The 27,589-nt window shown below is 37.9% G+C and overlaps 1 protein-coding gene across 1 annotated transcript; it reads left to right on the forward strand.

The window, feature by feature from the left end:
• Positions 1–6,092: 6,092 nt before the first annotated feature.
• On the forward strand, positions 6,093–8,999 carry LOC114838115. Its single transcript, XM_034289951.1, has 8 exons — positions 6,093–6,143; positions 6,943–7,089; positions 7,297–7,377; positions 7,596–7,676; positions 7,784–7,896; positions 8,031–8,408; positions 8,699–8,832; positions 8,918–8,999. The coding sequence occupies exons 2-8, from the start codon at positions 6,948–6,950 to the stop codon at positions 8,979–8,981; spliced, it is 993 nt and encodes a 330-aa protein (XP_034145842.1). The 5' UTR covers positions 6,093–6,143; positions 6,943–6,947; the 3' UTR covers positions 8,982–8,999.
• Positions 9,000–27,589: the final 18,590 nt, after the last annotated feature.

The following is a 27,589-nucleotide window of genomic DNA, read 5'->3' on the forward strand; positions in this document are numbered from 1 at the left end:
ATTCCACACACACTGTCAAAGTTGACGTTTTTTTAATCAATTACTGGCATGAATAAATGTTACTTTCTCTAATTATAATTTTGTGTGGGATCAATAACACTCTGTCTATATGCACCTATTATTATTTTTTATAAATACCATGAATATTTTCTGTTTTTAATCATTGAACCTACAGTCTGTGTAGTAGTTGTTGTTATTAACAGGCATAGGCAGGTCCCAACTGTAAAAGAGACTTTGCTTGCTCTCAGACTGTGTTGTTCCTTGTTCAAAAAAACACAGTGTTGCCTTTAAAGGGTACCTGAGCCCAGGGACATTTCAATGCAGGCTGCCTGTGTATGGAGCAGGGAATGGCCTGGTCTTATAAACACCATCTTTATTTAACTTATATCAACAAACCAAATCTTCTAATGTTTCCAAATGACGGATATCTACAAATGGTGTATTAGTACAAGGGGGGGGCATATAACCACACAAAGGAATTGTATACATCTCTATGTAGTAGGCAGTTTCAAACAACATTGTACATACAGATTTGTACAGAGTGACAAAGAACAAAATGTAAACTTGTACAAATTAAACATCATGTTTTTGATATATATTGCATTAATATGCCCAAAGCTCTATCTTCACACCGCTGAGATGACAATGTCACTCATTCAGCCATAAAAGATCTCTTCCTTCCCCACCAAATGATTTCCTTGTAACACCATAATCCCATAAGAGCTCTTCATTCACCTGAATATCTCGTAGGGCTAGGAAGAGTAAGGATTCCCTGGGTCCACCGGGAAGGTTCATGGTGAATCTATGTGGCTGCAAGTTGCATTTTTTACGAGAATGGTTCAATCTCCTTCCAAATGTGTCTTTATCTGGGTGACAGTCACATGGGAATTTCTGTGCATCAATGCACAGGGGCTCACTTCCCTTGCCTTTGAAGAAGAACATGTAGGACATATCTGTGAGGCTCTCCATCCTCTTCTCCCCTTCAAGCCTGGAGATTACTTCACCATGGTAGTCGCAAACAATTTGGTTCCGGGAGAAGGGCATGGTAGCAATGACACCTGTGTACAGAGCAAAGTATTTTCATATTTATTTATCTCAACAAAAGGTAAAAATGTGCACTTTCATCAAGACATGGGAGAAAACATATATTGCCCTGTAGAGGAGGAGATACACCGTCTCCAGTCACACTACAATTGTTCAAAGAACAGTCATGAAAATGTTTACTTACCTTTGCCTTTTCCCTCAAAGTGTTTGAGAGCCAGTCCTTTCCATTTTTGCTCAGTGATGGAACGGATAATGGAAACATCATTTTCTATATGTTTTCGTGAATGGTCCAATTGGACTGGGGTAACCCAAGCCTCCAGAACATGAGCCACAGACGGTATGTTAGTTGTCCATGAGGTTTGGCCTTTTATGACACGTTGTACTCTAGTTTCCTGGGGTTTGGCACCTGACCTTTCCATGGAGTGGTCTATTAGGGAAAAGTTAATTCCATAGCATGAACATGACACAAAATCACATGAACCTGTCATGCATATAAAATAAGCTGAAAAGCACTTACCAATTATATACTGTATACGCTGCTTATACTGAATCCACCTCCAGTAGAAGTAATAGCTGCGATAAGGTTCAATTCCTGTTCTTGTAACCTGTTGTTCAGTAGGTGGACTTCCGTCCAGGGTTACAGGGAAAATGTCCTTAAATGCATCCCAATCTCTTGGTACAATCGATGACTGAGATGTACTGTAAGATTAAATCAAAATCTGGGTTAGGTTTAACCCTACTCCTTTTTACCACACACTCCATTTGATCATATTTTTTTGGGTACCTCTCCTGCCCCTCCTGTGCCTCATGAGATGATTGGTTTTCAGGGGGGGGCTTCCCCATCGCAGCACTTGCGGTTTCCCTCTCCATGTGAGTGGTGAAAGCTGCAGTGTCCTGTCTACTGTCTTGTTTCACCAGGTGTTGATACCTGTTTCCATAGAAACAAGGTGTGGATTAAATCAAACATCAAAGAGGACCAATGTATTCTAACGCAGGACTCCTTACACAATATACTTTGAAGACTTATACTTAATGGGTGGTGTGAAGTGTACACTCACATGTTACATAGACGTTCAACATCAGTGACTGGATTTGTTAGCGGTCCTCCAGATGATCCCAAGAAAAACTTGTCCTTATCATCGGTTTCTGGAGATTGGTTTATTAAATAGCCTGGCCTAATGTTGGTGAAGTAGCAATTAAACCACTGTGGAAAGAGTAGATCAGTATTCATCATCATCATTGCCTCGCAGTACTGAAAGGGAATTATATTCTCATTTTCTGCCTAACTGTTGCGGATGCCTCCGGAACGCCTTCCTGGGAAGGTGTTCCGGTCCCGTCCCACCGGGAGGAGACCCCGGGGAAGACCTAGGACACGCTGGAGGGACTATGGCATCTCTGCTTAGACTGCTGCCCCCGCGACCCGGCCCCGGATAAGCGGAAGATGATGATGATGAATTTTAGAACTTACTTTCTCCTCTTCCTTACTGAGAGTGAAACAATTTAGTTCTCCAGCAGTTTCGAATGTTATTTGAATGAGGGACCCATCAGTTACTGCTTTCCTGTCGTTCCATTCCTGTGCCTGTGAATGCAAACAAATGGAAAAGAAACAAAATAAAGACTGGTTAATAAATGATAAAATGTGAGTCAGCTGAATTAAAAAATTATATCAGAGGTCACATTACATCAGTTTAAATTTAATCAAATTAGCATTGGATTTAATGAAACACCAAAAAATACTTTCCTTGAATTCAATAACAGTTCTTGGACTTTGATGGTGGGCCCAAATCATGATTGCAACACAGTAATGCCGAAAGGCCGTTTTCCGTTTCGGTGTGACTTCTTGTTTGTGAGAGAGTCTTGTGAAAATGTCCACCATGTCCCCCTTTGCCAGACTAAGAACAATGCTGTAAATAAAGAGAACATTTTACAATAACCAACATAATCGGTGAAATGAACGTCCACTAGATGGCACAATAACACTGAATCTGATCAAGGGATGTTGCAGTTGAAAATTAGATATAAAGGGCTGCTACCCATATTAAGAAGTTGAATTAACTGCCAGTTAGCACTTTCTGACTTACATTTCTAACCAAACACATAGTTGTCATTCCAAAACAAATTGATCACATACCATCAACATACAATACATATGTACCTTTTAGTTTGCCTCGTGGTAAAATGGGTAAGAAAAAAACCCTTTTCCAGAAAATATTCAGCCAATGAATTGCAAGACGGGTCCTTCTTCACAATTTCCTTGACCTCGAACATGTTTAAAGTTCTCCCTTGGTTAGCCCACTTCCTCTGTGATTGCTTTGCCCTCATGATTTCTCTTTGAATAGTCTCAGCGTTATCATGTTTCATGCAGGTCTTTTTGAGATGGGAAGAAATGCTTTCCTGTGGCTTGCGGCATATGAGACAGAACACCACATTTCTGTCTGTAGGGTTCCTATATTCAGAAAACACACACACAATATTTTTGACTTGATAACGTTGATGGTTATGTGTTTCTTTATAGCTATCGTCGTCACAAACATTTATTTAAGTAGAAAAGTCTAATTAATGCTAAACAGTCACACACACTAATTTATTAGCACTTACATCATTCACCAAGGTTATCGTCTTTACTTCTTAAAACCTCTTGTGTCTGCTCCACTTCTTTCTGCTTCTTTCTGCTCTGACGAGATTTCATCAACCATCTCATCGCCTTTAAGTGATTCTGCCAGCCTTCAATCGGTCAACAGTCGGAGTGCCTCTTTTATTCAATTAATTTGCATGCTCTGCCTACTATCACTCCAGTGGCACTGTTACGTGCACCAGTCAGCATTGGATCCACCGGCGATATTCACCCCTACCTGAGTGAATCACGTAAATTCATAAATATGCCATACCCCCAAGGCTAATTGATCTTCAGTTGAATCTACATTATTTTAGGGAGGGAAAGAGAAATTAAATCGCACACAAATCATATCGTCTATCTTTGAATTTTCTCTGCTAATTTTACAGAAGATTCCCAGATCGATAGCCCCATAACCCACCGGAGAGAGTTGCAAAGACGCGCAGTTCACAGCCTATTCATTTTTGCCCTTGTCTTTTTCTAATAGGTCCTATTGGTTTTTCGATTACATATTGATGTCCTTTATCGAAAAATATTCTATGCCAGTAATCTATGACACTGCAGCTATGCATTGACATTGAAAAAAAAAAGTAGTGGCGGCTTTAGTGTTAATGCCTACATCTTCGCAAAAATATATATCATATCTACACAAATAATATCTACACTTTAATCTGTGAACATTGGTTGGTTTTACTTTCTACTACATGAAAATAATGTCAAAACTAAAACGAACTATGAATGGATTAAGATGTGAAAAATTCAAATGTGTTATATTCTCATTTTAAAGTTATGTCAAGCTTAATAACTAATAAAAATGCTATATCCTGTATTTTGTGGAATTATTCTTTTGGATGTATGTTACTGACAAAAAAGACGACTTTAAACAAATTAAAATCAGCAAGTTAAGCAAGTTTAGGGTGGACGGTAAACGGACAAAAGACCAGTAATCAATGCAAAGTTTCCTTTTCAGTGCTATATGGCCCATTTTGATTAAGTGCCCACTTTCCGTCTCTTTCCAAAATAAAGTGTTAGAGTGACCTGTTGTGATAAGGGGAATCAAAAGGATTCAAAGATAGACAGTCTGTAACTGTGGCAAGAGACAGACTCACAAGGTCATCACACCTTCAATTGTTACAGTTCCCCTTACACCCCTTGGTACTTAAAATATAACCCTCCTCCAGCGTACTGACGCCTAAGATCCATTCATCTATTTGGGATACTCAGTCATGTAAATCTTGGATACGGTCAATACGTGTTTGTGAGTACATTTTCTGGTAGATACTGAGATCAATGAGGGCCACAAACTTGGGGGAAAAAACAATGCAAACTCACCTACTGCATCAGACACATTGATCCTTGTATGATTAAAAGTAATCGCTTTTCCATGCGTAGATACCATGCAGTGGGGAATGGCGAATTTGAGTCGGCCATAGGTTCTTTTTTACTCTACCAGTCAAATATTTTGTCCAAATGTAGTTCTTTTTCAGAAAGTTTTTTTTTAATGAGTCTGAGAAGTGTAGGGGGAGAGAGCAAATTGCAAAACATTGAAAATGTACTCATCAGAGATACAGTATGACACTCCCTTCATACATGCCATGTTGATTTGTCTCAAAATTAACTTTATTAATAGGATCTCAGATACAGGGCCAACATGCAGGTTGACATTCAAAGCTACATAACAGATTCATTTTTAAAAGCATTTTAAAGGGCCTCTTTTGTTTGTAAATTTTGTATAAATTTGGTAGCAGTACAAAATGATCGAACATTTTAGAAGGATTGCGTTATGACCAGGGATGGCCATTCGAGGCTGCATTGCCGTTCTTATAGGAGCAGGATATTATGCTAGTAGTGCCAACTCTGATTTTTTTGTCTCAAAATAAAAGCCATGATTGAAATATATAAGGCAAAATAGTTAACTATCTAGACTGTACATTTTATGTTTAATGTCCGTTCCAATGTTATTTTTTTCTATTCTTTTTCACAGACTACATTGTTAACTATATTGCCTATTATTGTGATAAAGAAAATAACGCTAATGAGGCCTCCAATGGCCATCACCAGTTATGACCTTCATACGCGCTTCAATTATGCTTCGAAAGATTATTGACAAAGAGATCAAATAAATAAAGTGTACATCCCATCGAACTTTAATGAAAATGTTGCATGGACATGTACATACTTGATTTTTCGATTGCTCTACGGAGTGTGCAATACAAACAATCCATAAAAATTGTTACAGTGTCCAAATCTGTTTCCTATCTGGTACATTACATAATTGTATATTAGCACTCCATGAAACAAACAACACTGGCCTTCGTTTGGGGACATCCTGTGAGCCATTCTGGTAGTTGGCTTGCCCCTTCCTGGTTGAAACAGCCCTGTCTTCAGGTTAGGAATATCTAAAACACAGATATTCAGAGACAAGATACATTGTGTGAAATTGCCTTGCAACTCATTACGAACATCCATCACCTGCATGACTCATGTGAGTATTTAGGTATTTTACAAAGAAGTTTCAATTTCAGTTTCAATAACGGACCCTTGAATTAATTTAGAATTCCATGCTATCCTCTCGATGCTCCCTGGCTGAAATGTGGACCTGGCTATACCTGACAGAGGACCCGATTCATTCACCAGCCTAAATTGAATATATATTTTTTGTACACTTCTTTGATATTGACCACTTTGATCATTTGGTCCTTAAGTTATTTCTGTCACCGCTTTCATTATTACAGACACGTTCCAATTTTGGTTAATAATATAATAAGTGTTTTATGTTAATAATAATACCTGAGTTATCGGTCCGGTATGTTTTGCATGTGTACAAACCTGTTTTAACAGTTCAAAACAATGAATAACCTTCTAAATTCTGGCATTTTTTTATTACTGTTATGCGATATACCTCTTTATCTAAATAGTCTATTAAGCAACTTTTTTCAGTCTAATTATCCTATTGGATTAATTGGACCATATGTCCGATTGATTATTACTACAAATTAATAATGAGAATAATTTCCATATTAACTTGTCCTATGGTTGTTAAAATTGCATTATGGCATTTAACATATATGTATAAATGTATTTTCATTTACTCTCATATACTGCATTTAATATAATGTTTATATTTTGTTGTTTGTTTTTAAGAACCACATAGACCACTGGTTACACTCACGTCTTCCTTGGTTGTCACTGGAAAGACAACCCTAACCCTAATACCGAAATTACTTCTACCACAGTAACCACATCTTTCCCATATCCATCATGTAAAATCATATATGTTTTAGGCAACATGAGAAGACGGATGAGAGACAGATATGCTGACGTTAGCAGGGAGATTGTTGCAATGATTGCAGAACATTGTGCTGTTGAGCAAAGACTTCACAATATTGTCAATGATGTCTTGGCTCGGCATTCAAATCAATCTGAGCCCCGTAAGTTGAACAGAAATCATTCAAGTAATACGTCAATATTTTTCTAATGTTATTATAGTGACTGCTATCACTAGTCGATTTTATCTATGTAGTGAAGTATTGTAGTTGTTTAGTAGATGGAGTTGACATATCTTTAGGTGTTTGAATGTGTGATTTTAATGTTTTTCAATAAGGAATTCCAATTGTAATATTTCGGGATTTTTGCAGAAGCTGTTTCGTTGCGGGAACGAGACACAGACCCAAATCAAATTACCACAAGGACAATAAATACAGAAACAGAAGCCAGAGGTTGGGATCGATTTCGTTTATATATATATATATACACTTTCTACAGTATTTAAAAATTACTTGATAGAGCAATGGCACATTCCTTTTAGGTAATTTCGATCACGAGACATATTTGTCCACAAACACATTGGGGCATATGTTGACATATGTTTAGGTGGATGTGATTTTACTCTCTTTCAATAAGGAATTCCAATTGTAATATATGGCGATTTTTGCAGAAGCTGTTTCGTTGCGGGAACAAGACACAGACCAAAATCAAATGACCACAATGCCATTAAATATAGAAATAGAAGCCAGAGGTAGGGATCGATTTCTTTTTTTTAATATATATATATATATACACTTTCTACAGTATTTAAAAATTCACTTGATACGTTATTGACACATTTCTTTAATTCCTGATCAGGAGACATGTTGTCAACAAACACATTGGGTTGCTTCTCGCAAAGCAATACTGATGAAATTACAGATGAGCAGATTCTGGAGATCCTTGACCCAGACAGAGGGACCGATGATACAGTAATTGCAGTTTTGTTAAAATATTATTTAACCTGTTAATTAAAATGTATCAAATTATACAATTTACAAAAGTTCATCCCTGTTTCCTCTTCGGTCTTTCCCTCTTATCTCCTTTCATTTCCTTCCCTCTCTAGATGGATGATTCAATGTACAGAACAACAGCTGCAGACAACACACAAAGCATTTTTCATCTTTTTGAGCAGTTCAAAACAGTGGAAGATTTCCTCAAAGATGACAACATGCATGTATCAGTAAACCCAACAACAGTGACAATTTTGGAGCAGACCTCTAATCTGGACTTTTCCTTTGACATTGACGGTGTCGTGATAGAACTTGAAGGAATGTCAGCTGTTAAAATACATATCCAATATCTGAAATTTCCAAAAGCCATCAAGACAACAATTCGACCAGTGTTTCATCTGCTCAAAAAGCATGTCAAACCAAAACATTACTCCACCAGGGGCTTTAAATGCTTCCAACATTCACAAGGGATGACCCTTGCACAATCACAGGTAAATTTGAGTGATAACAATCAAAGGTGAAAGGTTGTACATTCAAGAAATGATCAAAAAACATGGTGTGTTATTGTTTTTTACAATTATGCAGTGATTTTTAAAAATCAGTAAAAAAATAATAAAATGTCAATCAGTATAATGTAGGTATTTGAAAATACATTATGTCACTTATAAAATGTACAACTAAAAAACTATTCTAAATGATTGTTGGAATTAATGTAAGGAGCGGCTGTTAATGAAATTCAAAATAGGTCTGTATAATCACTTTTTTTTTATATTCACTGTAGGGATGGGAAATAACACTCTGTCTCATTCCAAACAACCACAACGGGGATGTATCAATTGACTCAACCATCGGGATGGTGGAAAAAGCTGTTGAATATTTCAACGCTGTTCTGGAAACCTTCTGCAGTTTGTTAAGGTGTGTTTCAGCAAAGGATATGAAGCGGCCCACAATGCAAAAAAACAAACTATATGACCTATCACGTGTCAATGTCCTGAAACAGGATCAAGACTTCATTTTTCAACTTCTCGACCATGCAATTCAAACCCAACCCATCACCTGCCTGAAACCAATATTCATTATGAGTCAATTTGGGCAAAAAGATAGGTTGCCCCTGAATTTGTCTGAGCTGTACAAAAAGGAAAGGGTCAGATGGATAAGCATCCATGCTGCCTGTGAAATAGGCTCAATACATGAAAATACACACCACCTGTGGTCCAAATATGCACTCCAACAACTTGTTGGATTAAAGGGGTCAATCTTTTGTGTATTCTCTCTACGTGAAGCTCTGAACTTTCGAACTAATACTGATGGAACATTTTTGGATGTCAGTAAAGATCTGCTAGAAACAACAAGGTTTGACCAAGACATAACATTTCTCCAACTCTATTCAGACACACCGCATAATAGGATGCAAAACTGGTTTTCACATCCAGTTTCAGGGGAAATTGTCTGTTGTGGCCTCATGCACCCACTGACAGCTAAAGCTATGTCAAGACGAAGCGAGGCATATCTCAGTCATATTGAAGATCTCATTGTGAAGCTTCAAGGTATTGTAAAAGCCAGATTTGAAATAGTAACTTGTGTCAAACCTGAACAGATTGCAGATACTGTGATCGGAGAAGACTTCTTTAATGTTGGCAAGCTAAAAAAGCTGCTTGAAGATAAGCCCATGTTGCTACCTTTTGCAGAGGACCAGTGTGGAAAAGGATTTATGAATGTGATTAAGGAAGTGCCAAAACATCTGTGCATCACCCTTAGATCTGCATACACCAGTGGGAAGTGTCAGGGCAAATTTATTGAGTCGTGGACAGCATTTCAGGCTGAGATGGCTTTGGAAATTTTCTTCTGGGGCCGACCGGTTAGCATTCATGACTCTATGCTTGCTGTTAATCTTGGTCCTGGGTTAAACAACGAACGTAGCTTATCATGGCAGAGGGGCATCTTGGGCTTAGCTCCCATAAACTCTGCTACAGTTGATGAGGACCCACCTCCTCTTTTTTATTGGTCAAAGAACAATTTGCAAAAGTCAAGAATAATCAGGTTATTTGGTTTTGCAGATAGCCTTGAGGGGGCATACCCTGTCATAGGCACTGAACTGTTAAGAATAATACTTTGTGACCTAGGTGAATCCACAGTTTTCCTCCTAGCTGCTTTAGCAAAGGACCAACCACCAACTAATGGAAAGTGCACTGGCGTTATCAGCAGAGAGCAGCTGCTGGAAGAGTTGGTGGAAAAAATGAAAAGATTTACCTACCCATCAACATTCAGTAGGGCAGCAGCAATCTTAGTTGACCATGGAAAGCCACTGAAAGATGTTTTGGAATCTGCTTTGGAATTCACAGGAATTCGATATTTTCCAGCTATAAAGGTAATTGATTCCTCCCGCAATCCAAAGGTCACATGGAACAAGAAAGACTACTTGAACGTTCTGGCACCACAACAGACCCCTTGTCTTGAAGCAATGGCTGCGGTTATGGAGGGAGATGTGGCTGTAAAACTGGTGAGCCTTGGACTCACATATGAGAGGAACCTCGCTGCAGCAAAAGCCAATGGAATGCCCTGGATAGAAGGTGTTCTAATTCGGCTGAAAGGGGAAAAGCAACTAAGCAGGGAACAGTTGTTGCAAGTCTGCATCTTTGTCAGTTGCCTAGCGTTGTTGAAACAAAGTGTCTATGTTGACTACAATGCACTGGGAAGGCTTGCATTGCAGCTGCCCATCCCTCAGGCCAAACTGAAACTGTTGCAGATACAGAGTCCTATTCTTTTTGATGGACTGAGAAATCCACAGATTTGGAGACTGCACCACTCCATCCCTTACAAGATAATACCAATTGAGACACACAGAACAAAAGTTAAACCAAGTGCTTTGCATCACAACGACGAAGAATTACAACCTGAAGAAGATGTAGATGAATATGACGAAGAGCAAGGAATTATTTCAAAAACTCCTTCGATGGTTTTGCCTGCTGGATTAACGAGACTGTGGTCATCAAAAGAGCTCGACTTGGCATGTGAAGCAAAAAGGAGAGAAAGCAAGTCCATAAATTCAGCATACAGAGTTTATGTAGACCTGTGCTTCCAGAGTAACATACCAACTCGTACCCTGTGTGCATTTAAGAGAAAAATTAGACTACAGGCCTTTCGGTGAATCTTTATGCACTTAAACCTGATCAAAGTGTCTAGTTCAAAGTTATTGTTTGAAGGAACTAAATACACCAGAAATTTGTTAGACCAGTTGGAAAAACACAGGCAACATTGACATGACTTTATTATGAAAAATTAATGTGTGGTTATTTGAATAGATATACTAACAATTTTGTGTTTCATGTTGAGGACATATTTTTTTTCAACATCTTGATTTATTTTATATTTTGTCACCTACAGAGAACTTGTGTGTAGATCTTACTCACTTACAGCAGTTAGAGATTTGACATTACTATATCACCTTTGTATTATTATTAAACACCCAGTATACCTGAAAAAGCCTTACAGTGCCACATTGTCAACTGCCAATTGCTTAATGTACTGCAATGGCACCGTTCTAAAATGTTTCAGCTTTTGTTATAAAAGAGTTACACTGATAAAAATGGGGGAGGCGGTCAAAATGCAATGTCCCACTCATATAATGAAACATAAGGCCCTGTATTACTCTAATATATCTTACATTATACGTCAACAAACGCTAACACAATGTTACAGAACAACTGTTCCTTTCAGACCTGTTCACCAAGATAGCGTTGCCTGTTGCAAATCGAGAGAGCGGCTGTATATATTATTGCATATTGTTTAACCTAACATGGCCCCGCCTAGCCTGAATCAATTTTCTAAACCTGTAGGACGGTCAGCCGTGTCACATTTGGACTGAGAGTGACAATTCTATTCCATGGGATGTCTTTGTGTAAATAAAGTCAAAATAAAGAAAATTTGTGGTGTATAGAAGGTTATTCACATATTTACACACAGCGATACATTGTAGTGCTATTTCAGCTATGTTTATTTTTATACAGATTAATGCAACAAAATTATAAAAAATGCTTAAATATAAATATATAAATAATATAATACTGAGGTATTTAACAATAATTTACATACAAACATAAATAGGTATATATATATATATATATATATATAGTGCAACTATTTTAGCAATAAATAAGAATAACTATTACAAAGAAAATATTTGTGTTAAAACAACTACAATCCCGATAACTTCAAAAAAAATATTAAGTACTGAACATTATACATTATAACACTATTATAACACTATTATACTATACCACTATCATACATTCTCACAAATATTTACACTCTAACGCCTTTCATTGCCATTCAAAATCTTGTGGTTCTTGCTCCACAATGTAGACTGCAAAGAGACAAAAAAATACTTAGTGGAGTCAAAACTGTAGGCAGGTAATGAGTGTAAGTGTAAATGAATGTTTAAATAGGTGGAAACTCACATAAATGGTTCATGAACACGAGTTCTTCTTCAGAAAGTGCTTGGCCGGGGACGACCATATGCCCATCATTTTCCTGTTCAAATCCTGCCACTGAATATGAAGGTTGGCTGGTTGGTTGTGGGAATCCCTCAATGTCCCAGTTTGAAACAATTGCAATGGCTGGGTTGTCGTTCCTGAGGTCCCTTAATTTATTTTGAACCGCTTCTTTTCTCATTCCATCGAGCTGTTCCTCTAGTTCCGATGGCTGAAACCCAACAGGGAACATAGACGTATGGATATGTCATTCAAATTAACCTTATAAACAAATGTACCTAACAAAACAATATCATTAATAACTTCAAATGAAAGAGAAATACATCCAAGTATAGCTACTTACACTTAACTTGTGCACATCTTTCAGATGCCGCAAACCTCTAACCACTTTCTTGTGGCATATTGGGCACGGTGTGTCCTTGAGGCTTATCCTCCTGTTTGCGTAAGCCAGGATGACGGCCCTTTCCTCCTTGTTCTGGACGTTATGTATAATCTTCAGGTGTGACCGGAGGACCGCATATTTTTTGGTGCAAAATGGGCAGACAATCATTTTTTTTTCAATACGCAAGCTTACCCGAATGAAGGAGAATTAGTGTGAGATTCAGTGAGGATTCAGATTCCGGAGCCAAGACTAATTAACACAAGAAAGGGCTACGGACAGTCCAGGAAGCAATCTCCCTCTCTCCTCACATACACAATCTGAAGACAGCAGTGGAAAATTACTCACTTTGCAGGTTATACACATGTTTCCATTAATAGATTAAATATTGAGATATGAAAGGATAAATGCATGTGACTAAGTGACTATACCATTTTAGTGGTATTTTAAATGAATAACAAAATAAATTTAAAAATTTTTGAAAGAAAAGAAAAATCCACACAGCACAAACATACCATATTCTGGAAGTTATTCTAGTGTGAAGCTCTAGATATTGTATGAATTTCTAGAAATAGAGCGATATAAATTTTATTCTTCTTCAAATAGCCTATGTAATTCTAAAGTATTTGAATGCTCATGGAATAATAGGCTATATTAATACTGAAATAATAATAGTTGATTACAAATGTTAATGTAATTCTTCTGGACCCTTGGCAGATTACGGTCAGTGTAATTTGGCAACCTTGCATACAGGACCACAGGGATCCAGACATCGCGGAGATAAGCAATATTCGGAAAAAACAATAGGATCGCAGTTTTCTTTTACACCCAAGCATGTCAAAATATTCCATTAAAACATAATAACCTCAAACTGCATCTAATCCGCATAACATTTTTAAAAATCTTTTCAGGTGACTTTTAAGGTGCCTAAAATTACAGATTTGTTTCTAAAGTTTTTAAAGAGAGATCGCCAGACAAACGAAGGTGTGAAAAGACCATCAGAATAGGGTATGTACTATCACAAAATCATTAGGCAATATATGCAATATATAGAGTAAAGCATATATAATTAACACATTTATGTTACTATCACTATAAACATTTGAGCGTGAAGACCCTGGATAAGCGACAGCAGGAGAGCCTAGCTGAAAGGAATTGGAGGAGGACGTGGCAAGGCAAGGATGGGGAAAAAATTACTTGATATGGCTGTAAAAAATACAGCTCCATTTCGTTTTTTATGCAAGTCTATATTAACTTGAACATAGCATAACTAAACAGACAGAAATAATATTGACTGCGATTATTTATAAAGCAGAAGTGTAGTAGTGACTAAACCAGGGAACAAGACAGGCTAAGATGTAGCGAAACATAGTCAAGTTTTATCAAATAAAACGTAAGTCCAGAACAGCGAAATGGTGGCTAGTGAAAATGTTGAGTTGGAACAGAGAAGGGAAATGGAGAACCTAATGACACATTTTAATGTTTTACCCCATCTAAATTTACAATATTTTATAAGCTTCTCAAGGTAAAATGCACTCACTACAATACTAGAAAACACACAATTCACAAAAAGAGAACCATGCACATCAACCTGAATAAGGCACAACTTACATACACACAAATAAAATAGAGAATGCCTTAAGCCTACACTACCTCAATTATTACTTATTTTACTTGTTGGTTCAATGTTAAATAGTTCAAAGTTTACAGCTATTATATTTGTGCTTATACTACTCAAAGGAATGTAATTTCTGCACTGTTTTTGCAGCTAGTATTCGATATAGAGATTTCAACAAGTTTTATAAACAACAAACCAATAGACAATTTCCTTTTTTTTAAAAAAAACACTGAAAGAGAAAGTACAATTGCATTAATAACTTTTTTAATATAAACATTCACTCAAAGATGGCCGTAAGTGACATTTCAAAATGTATTTATTGACACTTCAACAGAACATAAAATGAACATTGTATCATGAGGTAAGCATTCATTACTTACAGATAATGTTCGAAAATATATTTCAGTGTTCTTCAGCGTGCAAAACTACACAGAAAGCATTTAATTAATCATAAAGAAATACAGAAAACACAAATACTTTTTTGAAAAATGCAATATAAAGGAAATACTGAAACAATAACAATAAAACAGAAAATTATTCAGACTGCATTTCATTTCAAATATTGAGCTTAAAACAATGGAATAGCGGATTGAATAGCCTACCTATGCTATAATTCAAACAACTACCTTTTAATAGCAACAAAAATTTAAATTGTCTATCGATGGAGCACATAAGGTACACATGTAAATGTTTGATATAAAACACAGCACTGTGTTTCTAATAACTTTTCTCATGTATTCAGAATGATTGTCAAGGTAAAAACGTCACAAACAAGTTGGCAAGGCTAACAAAAAAAGGCGTTATGGCATTAGAAAATAAAATGCAAATATCTAAAACACGTACTTATTATTCAGCTACATACATAGGTGTATGGTGAATCGAAAACATCCAGTGCTCACATACTTCCATCATATTTGCCTGACTGCTAAAATACAATGTGTTAACACATGTAACTACAATATCTCATTGAATGTTTCTTTCCTTAAGTAGCAATGGATCTTTATAAAAAAACACCTGACATTAATGCTACTAACAATGCAATCGTATTGATTCAACTTATTTCTGCGCCATTACATTGCGCAGGGCAATCATTCTTCCTTCCACTACTCTTACCCGCTGATGCTGTCGCCAGCACACCCCCAAAAAAAAAATGGTAATAATAGTGGTGTATACAAAACCAATGAGATCTGATAAAGTAAACTCCAACACGTCTTGTAAAGACGAAGGTCGACTTTCCAATAACTGAGGCTCTAAAACGCCAAATGCAGTCTGCTGCAGTTTCACTAGTTTGGTCCCTTCCACTCTAAGCATATCCTTGAGCTTGTCATTTAACTGTATACTTTCTGGTGAGAAGGGAGGCAGTTCAATGTCTACTGTTAATTCGTCATTGAGGTGGTGCAATGTCAAATCACCTATACGAACAACCGCGTCATCCGGAACTGTGATAAAAACGGTGTAGTTTGGTAATGGCAGAGTGGTATGCGTAATGTGTTGCGGATATGTAATGGTCATATCTGGAAATGCTGTACTTACCAGCCAACGATTCCCAACCCTCTCAACTAACGTGTCTTTGAATTTATGCTTTGGTGTCATTTCAGCCTGGCATTTATTTTTTTCCGTTACGTTCCTGATACCACATAGGTGGTCGTTGGTTTCTTTAAGAAACGGTTTGCTTGGACAGAGCCAGTGAATGCTTTTTGCGAGAGTGCACATTTTCAAATCAGGGCTTAAAAGCAGATTGGGGTTGTGCTCTTGGTATGCAACCAAAGACGGGGCTTCAATTTTAATATATGTATCATTTTGCCAATACCCTACATTTAACAAGGATTTGAGTCTGTAAATGTTTCGCGGGCTTATAGCAGGAACGTTTATTATAAAGCCCAGTTCAAATCTTTCTGGATTCACATAAATTGGAATTGCACTGCCAAGAGAAAATGCCAAATTCAAGTGATGCTCTATGTCTCCATAGCTTCCTAGACGTAGAATATCAGATACCATCTGTAATGACACAAGATAACTCGGAATTCGGCCAATACTCAGGAGATCAAGCGCAGAGTTTACTTCTCTGCCAAAGCTTTGCAGTAGTGAACGGACCATATTGACATGAGCAACGCCATTTCTCAAAAAATCGTTCATATCTTCTATTTCATGCAAAGTACGATTCAATAATGTTGAATGTAAATTGAGCATAGTTACCGTACCACTTTGCGTGGTGCCCATCTGTTCAAGATGGTATTGTTGCAGTTTCAGTTGTTGTCGTATGATTGGCATTTCCTCCTCAAACGACTTTACGTGGCTTCTCAATGCAGATATGCTTATTGTGTTCGCAGCACTTGTCCCGATAGACAGCAAGGAACCGATGACTGTCACAGCACTCATCAATGCCCCCAAAAAACGTTTAGGTCTGCGGTTGGTCATCAAGTCCTCATGTGTGATTGTTGATTTTGCTACTTGTCTCAGCATTTCAATGGTATCCAGTTGAGCTTCTCTAACAGCATTCGCCGTCCATCGTTTGGCTTCTTCACCAATCTTCCTGTCAGACTGCATGTGTTTTCGATAGACATCTTTCGGATCCAACTTTACATAAAGTCTCTGAGTGTTTACTCTACATTCTGTAATCATTACTCCATTAGTGTCCAATAACACAATCCCCGACGCCGGTCCCTTTTCGACGACTTCCATTTCGATTTCTCCAAATAAAGACAGCATTATCACAAACATAAGCGTTGACCTTGAAGGAAGAAAGACAAAAGTATGAATTAATTAATATGTACATGTCATTATAGCACATTCTCTGACATGTGTAAACATTCAGTTTGAAAGTCGAAAATATATGTAGCCTACCATTGATTTGTGCGGCTGATTCGTGTCCCTGTAGCGGTTTTAAGACGTTTCATTTTATCTTTATGTCAATATTCCAAACTATCGAATATAGGCAATTTTAACAAACAATTAAATATATATATATTGACAAATTTTTGACCGAAGCACCAATTATTGACGTGATAATGTAGGAGTACACAGGTCAAATAGTCTACATGGACCCAGGCTTTTTAAATGAAACATTTTACAAAATAAAAAGCTATGGGAGTAATTCCACGCCCCCTGACAAACACCTCCACCCACAATCCGGCTTTCCAATTCCATACATTTATAGAATCCTGTGAAAGTAAATACATTATCTACATTCTACTGTATTATCATTATAGTTTAATGTATATAATTTGCAAATGTATTTTCTTTTCTTTTGGATACATTCAGAATCAGTTGTATTTATTCAATAGGATTATTTTCTTTTTTCATACTTCCTTTTTCTTTTTTGTGCACTTTGAGATTATTCCCCTATAAGGAAAAGCGCTTTACCAATGCAATTCATTATTATTATGATTATTATTATTATTACAAATTCTAATTGGCTTTACAAAAAATACATAAACCGAGTCAAGATTTATGGTTGTAGCGGTCTAATTTTGCCCTTTAATTTATTAGAATCAACAGTTATAAACAGAAGGAATGGGATTGTGTCAGCTATGATTGAAATAACTTTCTTATCACACATAATGCATGTAATGTATAACGCATTAGATATTCACTTCTTGCTCCTGCAATGAATCGAAGGTAGACTATAGGGCACTGTCCAATTTGGTTATCTAATATGGCCTTTTAAAATGTAGAATGTAATTAATTTTACATTAACCACCAGTTATGTGAACATTTGAGGCCTCAACAGTATAAGCAATTTGCCTAAAATGCATAGGCCTATACACATTTTGCTTACAAGCTTACATTTTTCGAATACCACTGCAACCGGATCTGTACATAAAACACAATTCGATTTCATTAGCACGCAAACAACAATGACCAGTTCTTTATCGGATGGTGAGTAATTGGGAGGTGATGGTGAAACTGCACCATTTAGAATGGCCAATTAATTATAATCACGGGGGACAGAATTGTCCCCGGCAATGATTTCTGATGATTTCACGACTCTTTGTGTTACTGCATTGTATACTGAGAAATGCCATCATCTTCTTCACTAATGGAAATACGAACTGATTATTCATAGGAAGTTGATGGCCCATACACTATAGGCTGTTGTCCTAACCCTCACCCTTCTGTTGCAAATTTACAGAACAAGGTTGTTTAGCAGAGACGCTGAAAACATCAGTGACGTCACCCCTTGAAAAAAAGAAATTCACTCCTGGGGTTGGTCCTTGATAATCCCTTTTTGGGGGGTCCACCAGCTCATGTCATTTTTGGCGTGTATAACCAGATAAACAATGATCACTTTAATAATCATTCGTTATTGTAATTAGGCAGCTGATAAAATGGAAGATTTAGAGGGCTATGTTGACTAGCAGCATCAACATGACATTTTGTTATTTCAGTAAATGTAATAGTTGATAAACTACGTTAGGCCTGAATGAAAATACAAGGTTATGGACGCGTTGTTTCTAAGTGGGAAATTAATTTGTCCTATTATTGTAGTAAATCAATAAATTTCGTAATCGGTCCGGAAATTGTGGTCAAAAAAGTCTTCACCTATCTTAAAGAAATAAGTTGAAATTAGAAAAATATTTTAAGAAGATAATATATAACATCTACTAGATTAGCTTATCAGGCTCCAACATTTCTTTTTCAAACACGTTTTAGACTTAAAAAATAAATATATGGAATTCTCAAAAAAATGGTTGACAAACATGCTGAAATTAATATTAATGATTGACAATATAACAAAGCCTATATATAAATAATTCAGATTCCTCTGACTGACTACACTTAAACATTTAAATTTTAGCTAAAGTGTAGCTTTAGATTTTTCTATAAAATGTGAACAAATGCACTATATAGGCCTACTAACTTTCTGCAGTGTCAATTTTTGAGCCAGAATGTCAATGTGTTTTTTATTTTTGTCTGCAAAGCTAAATTATTACTGTTGTTTGGTAGCTTAATTCATAAAACTGCTACATTGGAATTTCAATAGACAGTTTCTGACCACAAACTTTGTTGCAATGAAAAGATGTTGTTCTTAGACAATGTTCAGTCTATTCTTGGACTCTTCAATGTGTGCCATACCACTGTACTATATAATGTCTTAAACAGTATTGAAAATAGACTTATGTTATTGGTGCACTATCTTAGGCCTACGCCAGCTATTATAGGTATTTAATGATTGAATGTGTTTGATTATGAAAAGCTACACACTGTAAAATTCAGGGCACCCTATCAAAAGACACACGATACAAAAATGTCAACACGGCACATTGGCCTAATGCTTACACTACCAGCCTGTAGGCATGCATTTATTTCATCTAGGGAAACACTTAAGTATTTATGTATTTTTATATTTTATCACAGAGATTGCAAAGATGATCACTTTATTTGAGACATAGATTGCATTTTTGGCATATTTAAACATGACAGAGCCCTAAACTGGCATTCAACTAACCCATAAACATGTTAATAGACATCCTGTAACAAAGATATATTTATTTAATCTTAGTAAAACAGTAAAAACAATCCCTACGTTCACTACCTCACATGGTTTTGACCTAACTATTATAAATGTCATGAAAAGGTACAGGTAAAAACAAAAAGCATCCTAAAATTACAATAAATCCTCAATTTCAAAATGCCATACAATGTTGCTAAAAATATGTTGAAACAGAACATATAACAAAGAACTCCACAACAACAGAACATTTGAGGAAAGGGTAATGCAGAAAAAAGTTTTTTGAATTATATGTTTAGTTTTACTAAACAACTAGATAGGCAAACTCATTGAAATGTTACTCATACTGCCTTGATCAACACATGAGAATTCACGTTCAGCATCAGCAACAATGTTTTGCATTGTTTTCGGTTTAAATGCCTCTTTCATTGTTTTCAGTGCACTCATTTTACCTATTTTATTGTTCCTTTCTCTTTTCATTTTCTTTAGGGATTTCATATCTAGCTGGCCTATTTCACTACTGTGTGCCTTTAACACTGCATGACAAAAATCTTCAAAGAGAGGTTTTCTTGAGTCTATGTAATGGTATGCCCATTTCTTAGAACTTGTGGTCAGAGTCATAGTTGAGAACTGTATTTTCTCTCTGTCTGAGGTCAGTTTCAACTCTGCAATTCTGTCCGTTAACTGTCTAATGTGTAAAGACGCATCCATGTTTTTGTCAAAGATATCAAGTGGAGAAATTATTTCAGCTGCCTTGTAGTAGGCATTCAACTCTGGCATCGAAGCCATCAAGCTTTCTTTGACTGGAGACTCATGGTTTAAGGACTCTGCAAAGTTAGTTCTTTCCTCATCAGAAATTCCATATCCTAAGGAAACTGATTCTATTGAGCTATCATGCACAATGTTGATGCTGGCTTGCATTAATTTAATTGTCATCTGGTAGTCTTCTATTTGTAATTCTTGATCTATTAATTTTTGCCTAAGTTCTTGCTCTTTTTTAACTATGCGTTCGTTGCATTCATTCAGAAATGTAATGTGTTCGAAAGCCATTTCAATTTCATCCATAAGATTTTTTTCCCTTTCACTGTGCATTTCTTGTTTTTTGTTCAGCTCTGAAAACCAGTAAGACAAATTCTCCTTCAGTCTGTTTACTTGCAGTTCTTTTTCCTCATCTTTAACATTCTTTTCTTCAGAGTATTTGTTCCACACATGTAAGTGGGAAAGTGTCAGTTCAGCCAGAAGGCTTACCTTCTCAGATGTTGTCAGTCTCACAAGGGGAACATGGTTGTCTATGAACTGTTTTTGAATGTCTAACAGTTCATGAACCGTTTTCTTGTTCCAGTCTTTGTGATAACGAAACATAGTATTTCCTTCAAATTGTCCATCATTCATGATGTCTGACAGGAAATATGTCATGTTTTTTATACTGCCTTCCATGGCAAGCTTTAGAACAGGATAAATAGATTTGTGATACCCCTCCTGCCCCTCTGGTGCCTCATCAGAAGATTGGTTTTCAGGGGGGGGCCCCATCGCCACATTTCTGGTGTGAGCCACAGTGTCAAGTCTGCTCCCTTTGTTCACCAGGTGTTGATACCTGTTTGCATAGAGACAAGGTGGAGATTAAATCAAACCTGGAAAAGGACTATTCTATTCTAACACAGCACTCCTTACACAATAGACTTTGAAGACGTGCCTTCATACTTATTAAGTGGTGTGAAGTGAATACTCACATGTTATGTAGATATTCAACATCAGCGACAGGATTTGTTAGCGGTCCTCCAGATGGTCCCAAGAAAAACTTGTCCTTATCATCGGTTTCTGGAGATTGGTTTATTAAATAGCCTGGCCTAATGTTGGTGAAGTAGCAATTAAACCACTGTGGAAAGAGTAAATCAGTATTCATCATCATCATCATCTCTGTACTGATAGGGAATTATATACTCATTTTATGCATAACTGTAAAACTTACTTCCTCCTCTTCCTTACTGAGAGTGAAACATTTTAATTCTCCAGCAGTTTTTGATGTTATTTGAATGAGGACACCATCAGTTACTGTTTTCCTGTCATTCCATTCCTGCACCTGTGAAAGCAAACAAACGGAAATGAAACAAAAAAAGACGTGTTACAATGTTATCCTGGCCAAAATGGAATAACAGTTGTTACTTTGAAATAGTGTACCCTGATGATGAAATGTGAGTCAACTGATTTCAAAAATTATATCAGAGGTCACATCACATCAGTTTAAATGTAATCAAATTAGCATTGGATTTAATGAACCACCAAAAAAATACTTTCCTTGAATTCAGTAACAGTTTTTGGAGTTTGATGGTGGGCCCACATCATGATTGCAACGCAGTAATGACGAAAGGCCGTTTTCCGTTTTTGTGAAGCATCTTGTTTGTGACAGAGTCTTGTGAAAATGTCCACCATGTCCCCCTTTGCCAGACTAAGAACAATGGTGTCCTTGGCACTGTGTTGAATAAAGAGAGAAAGTAACAATAACCAGCATAATTTGAGAATTATTTTTAACTAATTATGGATGCCTTTTAAAAGTAGATTTCAATTATATAACCAAAAAATCACTACTTATATTATAGATTTACCTTTCAGATTGCGCTGGTGAGGGAAAAAACTGCTTTTCCTTAAAATATTCAGCAAAAGTATTGCACAATGGCTCCGTAGTCACACTATCCCTCAGCTCCTTAAAGTTCAAAATCCTCCCTTCACTTGGCCAAATCCTGTGAGATTGTTTGGCCCTGAAGATTTCTTGTTGGACTGTCCAAGAGTCATTATTTTTCATGCAGGTATTTTTAAGATGTGCAAAAATGTCGTCCTGTGGCTTGTGGCATAAGAGACAGAATACAACATCCATGTCGGGACAGTTCCTGTATGCCCAAATATACACACATACAAAAATGCACACAAACACAAGGAATTTTTAATAAGGTTAAGTCGGTAGTGAAATATTGTACATACATAGATTTTTATGAAAGTGAATGAAATCTAAACACTTAGTACTTTTTTGCACCAACTACTGAAATAATTAATCCAATGAACTAGAAATGTTATTTTGCTGTCAAAATTAAATTGGATTCCAATAGCATTATGGTTAAAATTCACATGACATGTGAGTCAATGCAAACAGCTCAAAATGAGCTACACTATCTAAACAAATAAATACACAGAACAGAATGTTGAACACTCATAAAATATACAGACAAATAGACAGCGAGAAAGATGAGGCTGTAAATAAATTAAAAAAAAACTTACATCTTTCAATGACAAGCTTTTCTTTTATTCTTAAATGTTCTCTCCCGCTTATGCCTCTGCTCCTAGTAGGATAATTAACAACCTCAAAGATCCTCAGCATTTTAAGTGATTCTTCCAGAGTTGAGCTTGGAACCAGCCAATCAGTGTACAGCATTCACTCACTTTGACAAAGCTCCACTCTCTCTCCAGTAGTCAAACAGATGTTTTTTGATCTATTTGAACATACCAGCATTTTACAATATTGGAAGTAGTAGTACTGTTAAAAGATTTTCACAAAAGACACATGTATAATATTGTTAACAAAATATACTATTTGGAATTATTCAAAAATGTGTATGTTATTTGTCTACAAGAGGAAATATAAGAAAATATTAATTGAACCTGGAAATCTAAAAGCGTAGCTGTACTTTATTAATAGAATGTGTGAATAAATTCAAAAAATGCAATGCAAACAAAAAAACATATTTAAACTATCAAGAGAGCATTGTTAAAATACACATTAAATGCCATGACAAGGTAAGGTTGTATTCCAAATGTACAATAAGTATTTCATTTATGTTTATGCAGCAAGTTAAGCAAGTTCAAGCTTGAGAGTAAAACATTTATGACATAAAACCATATGCAGTAATCAGTGCTAAGTATCCTTTTCAGTGCTATAGGACCCATGTGGGTTAAGTGACCACTTAACACCTATCAGACCCCTATCTTTTCAAGATAAAGTGTTAGAGCGACCTACTGTTATGATGGGAAGCACAGGCCATCAAAGAGAGAAAGTCCACAAGAGGATCCTCAATAACATAACACTGTACACTAGCACCAGCTTGTAAGTACACAATTTCTGAGGTAGGTAGCACCTCTGTTACTTTATTAAATGATCCAAATCATTGTAAAAAACGCTCCTGGGTTATATGCCATATTTGCCCACTGACTGATGGCCTGGGAACATCCAAATACATCTTATTTCAGCAAATCATTTATTTGCACTCGCATTCACAGTGTGTCTGACAATCAACTTCATGACACGTGTCTCCCTCTCTCCTGCTGGAGTTGGTACTACTGCTAAATTCTCCGTAGTTGATGAATTTTAGCGTATCTCCACAGGGGAGCGTGTTTTTGTCGACCTCTCCTGGTTGGCATTAGGAACAACACGTGCTATGGCATCGCGTCGTATTTGGTGAGTTGCAATAAATGTTCCAACACATTGTAGGCGTAACATTTCTTTTATTTTTTATGGAATCAATTGTTTCATCCAAGTACGTCCCCGTACCATTACACCGGAACTGAACAACATTACACTGCAACGAAACGCCCGTTGCTGTTGACATTAGCCTCCCAGAAACGAGTGTAGTACAATAGTAGCCTATTCACCGTGGTGGCCAAATGCTATTGTTTGCAAGGCAAAACTCGTCTGTGCATTTCGAAACCTTCATCATATCAGACCGGGAAAGACGACGTGTTTGTAGCCTATGCATTTAGAGAAGAGGAGAATTCACAATAAATCCCTCTCACAGCCACCGGAGGGCGAGCATTCAAGGTGAGCACGGAAGCCTAACGGATGAGAGGATAACTATACAAATCATTGGAAATCTCCTTTGATATATTCATTTGATCGCCTATTCCCTATGGGCACAATGCTATTGATTTTTTAAACCAATCTCTTCTTGGCTTTTCTATAGCGTTCGGGTGAATAAGATATACATTGTTTAGGAACCTTTGATTCCGGTTATAATGTTCACCAGGGGACCCATTTAACTGTACAACAATGCCGGTCCGTTGCCTTTCTCTGTCGTTCCGGTAAGCTTCCGTATAATACATAATAATAATAACACCATCTCTGATGGTGGTGAGAATAGATTTTAGAATAACCCGTTAGTAAGTAGCTTGCTATTTAGCCAGCTCCTATAGGTTACCTATGGCTTTCGCTAACCCGTTAGCAAGTAGGCCGCGCTAGCCAGCTGGCGATTAAAGACGTGAGTGCTACTTATTTTATTTTCTTAGGTAACGCTGCGAGTACAGCTCCGGGGGAAAAAATTAAGAGACCGCTGAACCCTTGATCTGTTCTTTCCCCGTGAGCAGAGTAGGGCCGAGCCAGGGATGCCTGTCTGCATAGAGAAACCAGAGCCGGGACTAACCCCATTCTGTAAATGTTTCTATTTGTGTAGTACACAGTTATTGTACAGTTTCTCTCCATCTTTCTTTCTGCTATGATTATTGTGTGTGTGTGTGTGTGTGTGTGTGTGTGTGGTGTGTGTGTGTGTGTGTGTGTGTGTGTGGTGTGTGTGTGTGTGTGGTTTCTCAACAGGTGTTTAATGTCCTGGTCCTGGATGCAGCTACCTTGATAGTGTGATGTCCATCTCTTCTGGCTCTAATAGGACAAATCTGCAGACTCCTGTAAGATTGAACCCTGGCAGGTGTACAGAAAACCTTTGGTAAGAAAGTCATTTTTGACCTTTAGTGTAGAGTTTAGGTGGCTAAACACTACACTAAACAGACCCCCTGAACCTATGTGCTAAATGTTTGTCCCATGAGCAGAGAACAGCATACATAAATATACTGTGTAGCCTGTATAGAGAACAAGGGCATGATCCTCCCTCCTGTCGTTTTCATGCTTATACCTAACCAAACCCTTTCCCCAAACCCTTAACCCTATAGCCTAACCCTAAGTCCTTGCTTCCTTTCCCTAAACCTAAGTCCTTGCTTCCTTTCCCTTTCCCTAACCCTAAGTCCTTGCTTCCTTTCCCTTTCCCTAAGCCTAAGTCCTTGCTTCCTTTCCCTAAGCCTAAGTCCTTGCTTCCTTTCCCTAAGCCTAAGTCCTTGCTTCCTTTCCCTAAGCCTAAGTCCTTGCTTCCTTTCCCTAAGCCTAAGTCCTTGATTCCTTTCCCTAAGCCTAAGTTAGCCCTATTCCCTAACCCAGCCCTATTCCCTAACCCTAAGTAATAGCTAAACCCTTAACCATAACCCATTTCACAGGTGAAGCTTTTGGAATATGTAGATCTGTGTGTGCGTGTGTGTGTGTGTGCGTGTGTGTGTGTGTGTGCGTGTGTGCGTGTGTGTGTGTGTGTGTGTGTGTGTGTGACATGTGTTTTTGTCTTGATTGCAGGATGCTACAGAATGCCCTGGGCCCAGGCAGGGGAATCAGCCTTCAACCTGGCCCCACAACACCTTCCCTGGAAGGAACTGAGCCTGAAACTACACCCCCTCTTCACCCTGCTCTATGCACCTATTATGATTATTGAAATAAATGTCATGAAAATGATCTGTCTGTTTTGAATCTATTAACCTACAGTCTATGTTTAGCCAGGAGAGATGTCTCCTAGATGGTGTAAAGACAGGGTGCTTGTGTATGGTTCTCCTGGCTCTATTTGGAACATACTCTAAGTGCTGGCTGCCACAGTACATAGAGGTCAGCAGGAGCTGACCCCTGAGTTCATGTCCCCCATGAATAGGGAGAAGCATACACAAGTGTAGCCTGAATTGAGGATCAGAGGAAAGGTATAAAATCAGGACCAAAGTAGCCTATATCAGGTTCTCTCCTGTGGGTAGAATGCAGTTTGATGCCTGCCTATGAATCCATCCTGTTGCCTGTCTATGGAGGTCAGCAGGAGCTGACCCCTGAGTTCATGTTCCCCATGAATAGGGAGAAGCATACACAAGTGTAGCCTGAATTGGGGATCAGAGGAAAGGTATAAAATCAGGACCAAAGTAGCCTATATCAGGTTCTCTCCTGTGGGTAGAATGCAGTTTGGCCTACACAGGGCTGCCTACCTGCCTGCCTGCCTCCCTCCCTCCCTGGGCCTCCTCCCTGGGCTGCCTCCCTCCCTGCCTGGGCCTCCTCCCTGCCTGCCTACTTCCAGTAGCCTCATGCAGTAGCAAGGTGGGACTCATAGGCTCCCTTGTGACCAGGCACAGGCTTGTGCTCTCCTTCCCCCCAGTGAGGCTTGCCTACATGGGGGAAGAGCACAAGCCAGCCTACACCCAGCCTATACCCAGCCTCCTGGTCCTCAAACTGGGGGGGGGAATTCCACCTGAGGCCCCCAAAAAATAAAATGCCCGTCTCAAGCATGACCCTGCCAGGGCTCATTAAATAGCCCGGGTCAAGGCCCAGAACCTCAACCTCCATGAGTCCCCGGGTACCCACTCTTAAGCACCCCCCCGACCCCCCCGGACCCCGAAAGATGCTTAGTGGCGCCCTCAAAAGCGACACCTGGTAACACCTGGTAACCTGAATGCAATAAAACAGCAGTCTACCAAACAGCCAGCAGAGGGCCGCTACCAGGGAATGCACTGCCTGGGAGAGATAGACTGATAGGACCTGATCCAAATCACACAGCCCGGTCATACACTGTCCACAAGATGCTCTGATGCTTGCTTCATATTTCACAGGGGACACTACTCAAAAACACAACACTGTACACTAGCACCAGCCTGTAAGTACACCATTTCTGAGGTAGGCAGCACCTCTT

The sequence above is a fragment of the Esox lucius genome, chromosome 23, assembly GCF_011004845.1.
Source record: "Esox lucius isolate fEsoLuc1 chromosome 23, fEsoLuc1.pri, whole genome shotgun sequence".
Lineage (NCBI taxonomy): Eukaryota > Metazoa > Chordata > Actinopteri > Esociformes > Esocidae > Esox > Esox lucius.

Bases quoted from the DNA above. Each gene is read 5' to 3' on its own strand.
- LOC114838115 (XM_034289951.1), top strand. From the start codon at position 6,948: ATGAGAAGACGGATGAGAGACAGATATGCTGACGTTAGCAGGGAGATT. The intron at 7,378-7,595 runs GTTGGGATCGAT...CGATTTTTGCAG, and splicing joins TACAGAAACAGAAGCCAGAG to AAGCTGTTTCGTTGCGGGAA. The intron at 7,897-8,030 runs GTAATTGCAGTT...TTCCCTCTCTAG, and splicing joins ACAGAGGGACCGATGATACA to ATGGATGATTCAATGTACAG.